Source organism: Scyliorhinus canicula, chromosome 17 (genome assembly GCF_902713615.1).
Source record: "Scyliorhinus canicula chromosome 17, sScyCan1.1, whole genome shotgun sequence".
Classification (NCBI taxonomy): Eukaryota; Metazoa; Chordata; class Chondrichthyes; order Carcharhiniformes; family Scyliorhinidae; genus Scyliorhinus; species Scyliorhinus canicula.
The window spans coordinates 5048760-5061437 of NC_052162.1; the positions used below are offsets into that span (position 1 = coordinate 5048760).

The 12678-nt window shown below is 42.7% G+C and overlaps 1 protein-coding gene across 7 annotated transcripts in view; it reads right to left on the bottom strand.

The window, feature by feature from the left end:
- Positions 1 to 12678, bottom strand: part of atp11c (ATPase phospholipid transporting 11C) — a 131133-nt gene that overhangs the window by 51632 nt on the left and 66823 nt on the right. For all 7 annotated transcript variants that reach the window (XR_005457827.1, XM_038775990.1, XM_038775989.1 and 4 more), the window contains 5 exons: positions 6166 to 6323; positions 5304 to 5375; positions 3514 to 3587; positions 3206 to 3309; positions 1485 to 1666 (listed from right to left, as the gene is read on the bottom strand). Coding sequence is in view for 6 of the 7 variants with exons in the window: in XM_038775990.1 (XP_038631918.1) it covers positions 1485 to 1666; positions 3206 to 3309; positions 3514 to 3587; positions 5304 to 5375; positions 6166 to 6323 (590 nt within the window). In the remaining variant the exon portion in view is untranslated. The remainder of the gene's footprint in view (positions 1 to 1484; positions 1667 to 3205; positions 3310 to 3513; positions 3588 to 5303; positions 5376 to 6165; positions 6324 to 12678) is intronic.

Sequence of the window (12678 nt, forward strand, 5' to 3'; positions counted from 1 at the left end):
TAAGCGATTTTCATTTCATTTTCATTTCAGATGCTGCCTGACCTTTTGAGTGTTCCCAGCACTTTTGCTTTTTATTTTAGATCCCTCAGCATTTGGAGCATTTTTCCTTCTGAAAAATTCAGACATAAGAATGTGGGTGGCCAGATTGTTGTCATTAATTGACCCACTTAACAGGAATTACTATTTAGGAAATGACAATCTGTTCCCTGACTTTATATTTATCACTGTGTCCAGGTTGATTACTTCTTCCCTCCCTCAGAGGTCATCATTGACACTCAATACCTCAATCAGGCACCCTGACTGGGCTTAGAAACCGTTGATCGTCATTAGGGATGTTAAATCAATTCCTGATTAATCAGGGAAAAGTGGAATATCCAGAAACTGTACATTCCGAGGTGGCCAGGTCCTAAAATGGGCCCAAGTCTCTCGCACAGAATAAACATTTGATTGGAGAATTATACCTTGCAAGGCTGATTTTGCAAATCGCCTTCAAAGTAAAATTGGAGCCAGGCAGCAAGTAGAGATACGGAAACTTTAAGTAAGCAACTGCATTTCATGCAGATCATGTTTTTAAAATTAATATTTTTATTCTGGTTAGCAAGTTATTTATATAGTTAAACAACAGAAATGCAATGTCTTTGCCAGACAATATTAAACTAGAAAATGATTTGACTTTTGTTTGCAATCAAATATTGGCGAATTCATGTCGTCTATGACACTAACCTTTACAGCACTATTGAAATATATAATAGCAACAAGTTATTTTGACTAACTATTTTGCTCCATGAATATTGTCCCCTCCAGGACACTGTTCATTCATAAAGTTGAAAATGGTGCCTGCTGGAAGTACCAAAAATCTTGATGAAAACACATTTACCGTCAGGCCAATCACTTCTCAGAAGTTCACAAACTGCTTCAGCAAGTAGAATATTTTAAAATATAATAAAATCATTGTAAAGACGTGAGATTCAAACAAAGTGGGAAAGTAGGCAATTGTCGGGCATGAACGATCAAATCAAGTCTGACTTTACTTATCATTCATTGGTGTTTTTAGTCAGAATATTTGTTGGTGTTTTTAGGCAGAATATTGTGTTTTTTAAATTGTAATCTGATCTTAGAATGCATAACATTTGACAATTTACCAGCAAGATTTATAAGAAATGGGTGTGTCACCAAACTGTAACCAAAATTCCATGATCAAAAACCACAATTGCATGCTCTGACAATACACGCTGCTGCTCTATCTCCATACTGAGTTTCTGACTTTGCTAGTGGGGGACTTGACAGAGGCAAGTTACAGTTCTCTTGCTCAAGCTGGATCAAGAGGAAAGGTAAAAGTTGTCACCATATCGCTAACTTGTATCCCTCAGCTGATGCAATTGTATTGATGGAATTAGTTTTGTGATCCAGCAAGACCACGTGATGACGCCTAGGCTGCTTACCCAAGACATTGTAACACGAGCTGAGCAGAAATATAGACTTACTTGTCTTCAACAGCTGTTGCACCAATTAAATGTAAATCAATTTCAATATCATCGTAAACGTCTGCCAACTTTTTGTCTCTGTCTTTTAGGGCCATTTTGGCTTCATGAAGCTGTGCACTGATCTGGTCATATTCATCCTGGGTGAGCTCTTTGTATGCAACGCAGAGTGTCCTCAAACCATCCTAGACATATGGAATTACAGCACAAAACAGAATTTTTTTTCTTTCTTTTCAGTTTTACTCAATTCCCAAATCATTTTTGCTTCATTGAATATTAAAATGTGACTTCTCTCAAAATAGAATTTTGGTCAGTTTAAAGTATGTAGACTAAAAAATATAAGCAGTGCATTTATATTACTGCAACTTTACATCTAGTTTCCAAGTAGGACTATGATATTAATAACTATTAGGTCAATAATGGGTGCCAATTGAAAAAAAAGTGTGATTTCACACTTTATTTCCATCCTGAAAGACGTTGTTTATCATCATCACAAGCGACCTTAGATGACAAGACACTGTATAAGCAAACTTTACGTTTGTGTTGAGTGAAGTGTCATGACCATTTTCAGTTTTGGAAACAAAAATAGATTTTAGCAGTAGAATTACAGAATGATACAGCACAGGAGGCTGCAGTTTGGCTCATCATTCTTGGGCCAGCTGTTTGAAAGAACTATTGGATTAGTCCCACTCACCAGCTCTGCCCCTATAGCCTTGTACATTTTTCCTCTTTAATCATTCAAATTCCCTTAGGGTAGTATTCACTTTTTCAAATTACTTTTTCTCCAAACGCAAGGAGAAAATTTAAATCATACGAGGAAAAAAAAAGCAACAACCTCAGCAATACTTTCAAGTAACCTTCAGCTGGAACCAATGTGATCTTCCCTTCAATAATGTAAACAGAAAATGCGAGAAAAAAAAACTCAGGTCTGGCAGCATCTGTGGGAGGGAAACAGAGTTAATGTTTCAAGGAATCATACAGCCTCAAAACATGAACTCTGTTTCTCACTCCCTACAGATGCTGCCAGACCTGCCTAGTCATTCCAGCGTTTTCCATTTTCATTTCAGATTTCCAGCCTCTGCAGTATTTTTGCTTCGATCTTCCCTCCAAATTAATTTATCATTGTTCCATACAAGGTTGGAAAGGCTTTGGAGGACTGTATGAAAGGTGCCTCTCTATTCTTGCCTCTTTATGAAAATAATATTGTTATTTGGAATCTGCTCCTCCAAAGAAGTTTGACAAACATGAGGTTGAAAACAAGTGACACATTTTTCTAGTGTATGCCTGAAGTTTTTTTTTAAAAAGGGTGGCAGGTGTAAAAAGGAAGTTAAGAGTTCAAAGATGTGCAGATTAGGTAGATTGACCATGCAAAATGGCCCCTCAAGTGTCTAGGAGGTGCAGGTTAGGTTATGGACTTAAGGGATAGGAGGGAGTTGACATGGGTAGAGTGCTCATTCGAAGGGTCGGTGCAGACTCGATGGGCTGAGTGATCGCCTTCTGCACTGTAGGGATTCTAGGAATAATGAAGTCCATCTGAAAAGCTCTAAGAGAAAACCTGTAATACTACTAATTTACCACAACCCCCATTGCATGTCCTATCTTACCACTCATGGCAAAAAGCATGAAATTGTTTCCATACAGTTTTCACAAAAATAACCATTAAATCCAAAGCTACCTCAAGAGGTTAACACTTAAATGGACTACATAAACGGATCCAACTTTACCACAGCACTGCGCTCCACGTGCAATTTTATTTCGTCCTGTTTTCCAGCTTTCACCTTGGGAAAAATTGAAGAGTCTGCTCCTTTACAGTAAAGGAAAATTTTCCCTATTATAGAAGAAAACAAAATTACATGGGTGTGCTAGAAAAACAGAGCAGCTACCGTTTTATATGTTGTAAAAATTACAGGATATGGACCAAGGTTAGCGTGACAAAGCAACAAATGTACATATCCATCTTTTTCCCTCAATTTGAAATTTTATACCAAATTCATATTGTTCCCCTCATTTTCCTTGGTGAAACGCACACTACCTGAACTCTCTTTCACTATTACACTCATACGTCGGCGAACAGGATCAAAGCTAAGAACCTGCAGAAGTTCATACCTGTAATCAAACAGAATAAATTCTATTATATATTTTTTTAAGTTCAGCAAAGTATGACACGCAAATTCATTTAGTTAAACTGAAATCAGTCTACCGGAAAACGGGGAAGTCCCAAACCATTCAATCAAATCAATTTGCAGGTTAAATTTACCGTTACTTCACATTTGTTCTCTGATCCTAATTTCTCACTTCTCCCCAAACAGAATCAGAATGATAAACCACAGAAGGATAAACCACAGAAGGAGGACATGCATTCTTTGTGCTTTTGCCAGTTCTTTGGAACAACTACCCAATTAGTCCCATCACCCTGCAATTTATTTCGGCCCGCATTGGTGCAAGGATGGTCACATTCCCTTTTTTGCACAGTGGTGTGTAATATTTGCAATCCTCCAGCCCTCAGATAGCATTTCCATATTTGGTGAGGATTGAAAAATGTGAGGTAATGCATTTAGGTTGGTCGGAAATAGAGGGGAAATGTACTGCATAAGCCAAAAGTCTTAGGAATATAGAAAGTCAGAGAGATCTGGACGTGCAGGTCCACAGATCTTTGAAAGTGGCAACAGAAGTGGACACGGCAGTCAAGAATGCATACAGAATGCTTGCCTTCATTGGACGGGGCATTGAGTATAAAAACTGGCAAGTCATGCTACTGTTGTATAGAACCTTGGTAAGACTACACTTGGAATATTGGCACAATTCCAGTCGCAACACTACCAGAAAGATGTGGAGGCTTTGGAGAGGGTGCAGAGGAGGTTTCCCAGGAGGTTGTCTGGTCTGGAGGGGCTGAATAGACTCTTGGCTGTTTTCATTAGAACGACAGAGGTTGAGGGGGCGACTTGATAGAGGTCTACAAAAGTATGAGGGGCATTGCTAGAGTGGATGGGCAGGTACTCTTTCCCACGGTGGAGTGTGCCTGGAAAGGTTGTGGAAACAGATACATTAACAGCATTCAAAAGGCATCTCGAAAATACATGGATAGGATGGGTATAGAGGGATATGGCACAAGGAAGTGCTGAGGGTTTTGGCCAAGGGTGGTATCATGACTGGTACAGGCTTAGAGGGCCGAAGGGCCTGTTCTGGTGCTGCATTGTTTTTTGAAAGAATTTCAATCCTTATTCCTACCAGAAATCTAGGATGTAGTCGAGTTTTTGTACTTTTGAATACTTTCAACATTACGTATCTCCTCTATCTATTTTTAAACTATCCAATATCTCTCTCACCGCTTCCTTTTTTGCAATATTTGAGAATGGATGGTTTTTAAAATTACTTTTGGAAAATATTGTGCTATTTTGTGAAGTCTGTGCATCTGTAAATGATTTAATTTAGCTAGGGAAAGGTTACTAGAGACGAGTTGTCTGGGAGATTTAAGGCAAGGATAGGTGTTTAGGTTTTTACATTTATAATGAGATATTATGGTGGATTTGATGTACAAATAAATAGGTTGGATCTAATATTTGTGGTTTTAGGTAAGATGCGAGTTTTTTTTAAACATCAAAGTTAGGAGGTGAAAAGAAATGTTTTGCATCTTAAAGGATTTCAGTGAGTACATTTCAGAACAAATGCAATTAGGCTAGGCTATAAACATTGGCCTAACCAGCAACCCCCAACATCCCATGAATCAATCCAAAATAGTTTTCTAATTATATAGCTTCCAATCAAATGCAACATTGTGATTATCAGCATCATGAGAATAAAATAAAAACAAGCGCATCTTACATCTCGATTTCTGAGTCTCTATTTTGTATTTTCATCCTGTTATTCTCCACTCCTTGAAAGGTGAAACCCAATCTGGCAGGGAAAATGAACACAAATGTTCAGCGCTTAAATTCTGTAATGATTTCTGATTTACTGTGCAGAAGTGTGCGAAAATTAAGCATCAGCAAAAATGCTTAAAGCTAGGCTGCCTTATACCAGCGTTAAGATCCTAAGTGGGTGTTTGTTGCAAACACTTAACTGGAATAGAAATCGCAAAATACACTACTACACCACTGTAAAAATGAAACCCAAAACAGAATATGTTACATTGTTTATTCCAATCATTCTTGACAAAAACTAATACACTTTGTAAACAATGAATTCTGAATCAGGTAGAAGTGCAGTGAATGTAGGGACAAAATGGTGTAATGGAGCGGGAGTTGAGATACCAGCTCAGAGTGCTGATGATGCCAAAATGCAGGAACAAAGCTTAGTTTGTTTATCAATCCAAAAACCCATATACTGAATTAATGTCACAAAAGCAATGCTAGTTATTCTTCTACATCTATTTTTTTGCTTTTCACAAGCATATTTTGAAAATGCTGCAAATGCAAAGACACAAGGGAAGGAAACATTAATAAATTCCTTATGTCTTCACTGCATTCAAAAGTACTCCAACAGCAGTCACTACCAGAAAAATATTGATGTAAATCAGGTTTCATACACATTCTAATTTCACAAGCTGAACTCAAGTTTATTCTCCCACAAGAACAAACAAGTAAATTTTGTTACTGCCTATATAAAAGATACATCTGTACCCTAAATAAAACCAGCAGATATTATACCACAATGCAATCCCTTTTAAAATAGTTAAGAGTCTTACTTTTTAGCACCTTGTACCAAAGCAACTTCATCTGGAGAAGACGAGATGTATGTACACTGGCACCCTTGCTGTTTTACTAAACCATCCACTTTGTCGTCTTCTTTTACTTGAACAGTGTGGCATAAGCATAAAGCACGAAGAAACAGCTCCTCTTTTTCCTGAAAGCACAACAGAAATTGTACCTTAGTGAGATTTTAAATAGCGTGCAAATAGTTTGGAAATAATTTAAATAGCTGCATGATTTTAAATAGCTGTACGAGAGTGACGATTATATAAGTAACTTCAAACAAATCAATCTAAAAGTTTGTTCACCTCCATTCAATCTAAGTGAATCATTGAGCTTCTGGTGTTTGCCATATTCATTCTTCATCCCACTCCCAGTCATTACTCCAACTACTGTACCAATGAAGCACAACACAAGCTCCAGGAAAGGCAATTCATGTTTCTACTCATTACTTTACCGTCTTCCACTTGGGCAGCAAGCACTCATAATGGAGACAGTGGGAAATGAGATGAGGGCTGGTGTCGCTGCAAATTTAGCATCGATGTCCTCAGTTCCCTCGTTCAGATCTTTAATGTATATTGCAAGGGATCATCCCTTCGATCTCAGGCTGTGCCCTCGGGTTCTAGTTTTTCCTTCGAGCGTAAACATCTTCTCCACATCCACCTTGGCCTCTCAGTATTCTCCAAGTATCAATTAGATTCCCCTCCCCCTTCCCCATCCTTCCAAACTCCATCCAGTACAGGCCGAGATTCCTCAAACGTTCCTCCTATGACGAGACCGTCATTCCAGGGATTATTCTTGTGAACCCCCTCTGGAACTTTCCAAGGCCAACACATCCTTCCTTTGATACAGGGCCCAAAACTGCTCACAATACTCCAAATGGCATCTGACCAGAGCCTTATACAGCCTCAGCAGTACATCCCCATATTGTATTCCAGCCCTCTTGACATGAATGCTAACATTGCTTGTCTTCCTGACTGCCGATTGAACCTGCACATTAACCTCAGGAGAATCCTGAACTAGGACTTCCAAGTTTCTTTGTACTTCAGATTTCCAAAGCCTTTCCCCATTTAGAAAATAGTCTAGGCCTCCATTCCTCCTTCCAAATGCATAACCTCACACTTTTCCACATTGTATTCCATCTGCCACTTCATTGCCCACTCTCCTAGCGTGTCGAAATCCTTCTGCAGCTTCCCCACTTCCTCAACACAATCTGTCCCTCAACATATCTTTGTATCATCTGAAAACTTAGCAACAACGCCCTCAGTTCCTTCTTCCAGATCATTAATGTATATTGTGAATAACCTGTGGCCCCAACACAGATCTCTGCAGAAAACCACTAGTCACCACTGCCACCCTGAAATAGACCCCTCTATCCCCACTATGCCTGCCAGACAGTTAATCCTCTACCCATGACAATACCTTGCCCCCAACACCATGGGTTCTTATCTTATTTAGCAGCTCCTGGATGGCATCTTGACAAAGACCTTCTGGAAATCCAAATAGATCAAATCCACTGCTTCTCCTTTGTCGAATTTCCTCGTTACCTCCTCAAAGAACTCTAGAAGATTTGTCAGACATGACCTCCCCTTGATGAAGCTGTGTTGACTAAGCCTATTTTATCATGCGTTTCCAAGTACACGCAATCTCATCTTTAATAATGGACTCCAAAATCTTACCAAAGACCAGTCAGATTAACCGGCCTATAATTTCCTGTCTTCTGCCTCCCTCCCTTCTTGCATAGGGGTGTTACATTGGCCATTTTCCAGCCCTCTGGGACACCCCCCCAACTGCAGTGATTCCTGAAAGATCACCACCAATGCCTCCACAATCCCCTCAACTATCTCCTTTAGAACCATGGGGAGTAGTCCAACTGGTCTGGGTAATGTATCCATCTTCAAACCTTTCAATTTTTCCAGCACCTTTCCCTTAGTGATGGCCACTAAGCTCACCTCTGGTTCCTGACTCTCTTGAAGTTCTGATATGCCACTGGTGTCTTCCACCGTGAAGACTGATGCAAAGTACCTATTCAGTTCCGTTGCCGATTCCTTGTTCCCGTTACGATGTTTCCAGCCTCATTTTCCAGTGGCCCAATGACCATTTTTGCCTCTCTCCTACCTTTCATATATCGAAAAAAAACTCTTGCAATATTCTTTTATATTATTAGCAAGCTTACACTCACATTTCATCTTCTCCCACTTATTGCTTTTTCAGTTGTCCTCTGCTTGCTTTTAAAGGCTTCCCACTAATCCTCACCACATTCTATGCTTTTTCTTTTGCTTTTATGCTGTCCTTGACTTCCCTCGTCAGTTATGGTTGCTTCGTCCTTCCCTTAGCATGTTTCCTCCTCCTTGGGATGAATTTCTATTGTGCCTCCCGAATAACCCCCCAAAACTCCTGCCATTCCACTGTCTTCCCTGCTAGACTCCCCCTCCCATCAACTCTGGCCAGGTCCTCCATCATGTCTTTGTAGTTACCCTTATTTAATTGTAATACTGTTACATCTGATTGCAGTTTCTCCCTCTCAAACTGCAGGGTAAATTCTATCATATTGTGGTCACTGCTCCCTAAGGGTTCCTGCATCTTAGGTTCCCTAATCAAGTCTGCCTCATTACACATCTCCAATTGCTTGTTCCCTAGTGGGTTCCACTACAAGCTGCTCCGAAAAACTATCTCGTAGACATTCCACAAATTCCTTTTCCCAGGGTAAAGAAAAAAATCTGTCCTGGGGATAAAAAGTAAATACACATACAAAAAAAAAACAAATTCTCACCGGGAGATCTAGATTTCCAACAGTATTGAATAAAACACCACTTACACCAGTTATCTCACCCCCAATAAATATGTGTAAAAACTATCCCGCACAAGAACAAAGCAATACCAGCTAATATATACAAGATGCCACAATACTCTTCCCCACCCACAGCAATCCAAGACCCCACAAAGCACAATGAACTCGTGCCAAATCCAAGGTTTTTAACAAAAGTATCTGCCTCCTCCAACGCATTAAAATAATAGTCTTTTGACTCATAGGTTATGAAACCTCGCCGGATCCACCATTCCAAACCGAACGCTGCTCTTGGCAAGACGGCCTTGGCCTTGTTGAAGGCCGCCCACTCCCTTGCCAGTTCAGATCCAACATCTTGGCATCCTGATGAGGTTATCTACCCATTTCCAGTCCTGGTTTTCCTTGGCCCAATTCACAACCTGTTCTCTCTCCTAAAAGCTGTGAAACCCAACGATGGCCGCCCGTTGTGGTTCATTCGGGGAGGGCTTCTGTCGGAGTGTCCGACTGGCCCCATCCAGCTCAGAGGGGACGCAAGTCCACCTATCCTAATCATCTTCCCAAACAGGTAGCATAGCGGTTAGCACTGTTGCTTCACTGCGCCAGGGAGCCGGGTTCGATTCCCGACTTGGGTCACTGTCTGTGCGGAGTATGCTCGTTCTCCATGTATCTGTGTGGGTTTCCTCCAGGTGCTCCAGTTTCTTCCCACAAGTCCTGGAATACATGCTTGTTAGGTGAATTGGACATTTCTGAATTCTCGCTCAGTGTACCCGAACAGGTGACAGAATGTGGCGACTAGGGGATTTTCACAGTAACTTCATTGCAGTGCTAATGAAAGCCTACTTGTGACACTAATTAAGATTATCTTAAAAAATATATACAGTGGGTGTCAGGCCGCCCATATCCTCCGGCAACCCCACAACTCTAAGGTTCTATCTCCTTGAACGGTTCTCAAGATCATCAATTTCGCCCTCAGCATCTTATTCTAGATGGCTACCTCTGCCTCCAGCGAGGCAATTTGCTCACCGTGCCTCAGCAAAGCTTTCTCCATGCCTTCCAACACCTCACCACGCTCCTTCACCGTCTGATGTCTTTCACAATTTCGATTGGATGGGAGCCAGGGCTTCCTCAATCGACTTTCGATCATCGCCCTCCACTGCTTCTCAAATGGCTTTTCGAATTCCGTCGATAACACTCCAGCAAGCATGTACTCCGTTATTGGAGTGGCCATAGTCTCAGTCCCAGGAGCAGTCTCCTCAATTTTCACCACAGAGGAACCACGTGAAGCCTGTCTTTGGATGAATTTCCATCCACAGGCTTCTCACCCCCACAGCCTTCCTCAGCATTTTTCTGATGTAGGCATCTTGTATCTTCAAGTGAATATGTTTTTTCCGCAGCAATTAACCAAAAGGACGGGCTAAAAGGGTCAAAAAAACAAGTACCCATGGCGGGAGCTATCTTTTGCGCGACTTCTCCCACATCCCATCAACTGAAGTTCCACCAGTTGAGAATTTCCAGGAATTTGTTTTTATTTTCCTTTCTAAGTTGGCTCCACATATTTGAGATATTATTTTTGTTTTTTTCCAGTAATTCATCTGTCTTCCAGACCAACTCGGTTCCAAGCAGGAGAGATAAACAACATGTGCAATAGTGAACAATATGATTGGCTAAGCTGGCCCTGGAATCATCTTGAAATAAGAAACAGATGGCGGAAAGGAATCAGTACACAAACAAGGGAGCATTTTATTATTCACTCAAATTTTTTTTGCTTTGCTGTTTTACAAACGCAAATTAGGAGTAGGCCACTCGACACTCTGAGCCTGCTCTGCCAATCAGTAAGATCATTGCTGGAGGTCGGATTATAATCTCTCTCCTACCTTGATAACTTTCACCCCTCTGCTTATTAAGAATCCATCACTGCCTACTGGGTGGCAAATATAGCCATGATCAGGGAGTGGGTAGTGGGGGCAGAGGCAGCATCATGTAAGGGCACAAGTTTGGGGGCATTAATAATGGCTCCTCTGCTGTTCTCGACGCCCCGGTCACAAGCCCGGTGATAGTGGCGGCCCTGAGAGTCTGGGGGCAATGGCAGAAGCATGTGGGAGTGAAGGGAGCGTCGGTGTGGGCTCCAATTTGTGGTAATCACTGGTTTGTCCCGGGGAGACTAGATGGGGGGTTTCGGAGTGGCAGAGAGCAGGGATTGAGTGGCTGGGGGATCTATTTATTGATGGGAGCTTTCCATGTTTAGAGGATTTGGAGGAGTTTGAATTGCCGGGAGGGAATGGGTTTCGATATCTGCAGATAAGGGAGTTTGTGCCAAGGCAGGTTGCGACCTTTCCGCTTCTACCGCCACAGGGGATACAGGACAAGGTAGTTTCTAAAACGGGGGTGGGGGAAGGGGAAGGTTTTGGATATCTATAAAGAACTCGGAGTGGGAGGAAACTCAGATAGGTGAGCTAAAGCGTAAATGGGAAGATGAGCTGGGAGGGGTGGTAGAGGCAGGTCTGTGGGAGGATGCTCTGAGCAGAGTCAACAGGTCCTCATCATGGGCCAGGCTCAGCCTGATACAATTCAAGGTGGTTCACCGGGCACACATGACGGTGACCCGGATGAGCAAGTTATTTGGGATAGTGGACATGTGTAACGGTGCGGGAGGGCCAGCAAACCATGTTCATATGCTTTGGGCATGCCCGAAGCTTAGGAGATACTGGCAGGGATTTGCGGATGCCATGTCCACGGTACTAAAAATGAGAGTGGTGCCAAGTCCAGAGGTGGTGATTTTTGGAGTGTTGGAAGATCCGGGAGTCCAGGGGCCAAGAGAGGCTGACGTTTTGGCCTTTGCCTCCTTGGTAGCCCGGAGACGGATCTTATTAGTGTGGAGGGACTCGAAGCCCCCAAAATCAGGGTTTTGGGTTAGTGACATGGCTGGGTTTCTCAGACTTGAGAAAATTAAGTTCACCCCGAGAGGATCAACGTTAGGGTTCGTCCGGAGGTGGCAGCCGTTTATCGACTTCCTCGGAGAAAACTAAACTGTCAGCAGATACAATAAAGTGGGCCGGGGGGGGGGGGGGGGGGGGGGGGGGGTTTAGGGGGCAGTTCAGTTATTTTGTGTTTAGAGTAGGCAGGAACAATGGGAGATGGAGGGATGTGTTACGCAGTGAACTATGCGTACATTTGTATTTGTATTGTTTGTTATAAAATCATAAATGCCTTACTAAAATGTTTTTTTTTAAATCCACCAATGCCTGACAAATATTTGAAGACTCTGGGCGGGATTCTCTGGTCTCTGACGCCGAAATCGCATTCAGCGATCAGCGCCACCATTGCGATGCTCCGCCCCCTCCTAAACAGTGTACTTGCAGTGGACGCCGCGCACCGTCGGGACAGCCTCAGGATGTCACCCGAGGCCCTCCCCCGATGGGCCGAGTTCCCGACAGCGTGGAAGACATCCTATTTTTTTCGGGAACACAGCATGGTAGCTGCAGACTGAGTCCAGCGCCACCAGCCGGGTGGGAGCCGTTCCGCGGGCAAGGGGGGCTTTGGCGGGGGCGGTGAGCCTGGTCAAAGAGGGGCAGTTTTTGGCAGGCCGGGTCCATGCGAGGCTGGCGCCGTGTTGCACGGCGCGGCCGTTGCCGTACGCATACGTGGCCAGGGACCCGCCAATTCTCCGGCCGTATCCGCAGCTAAAGCCGGGGGCTCTACGCTGCATGTCTGCCAAGCCCCC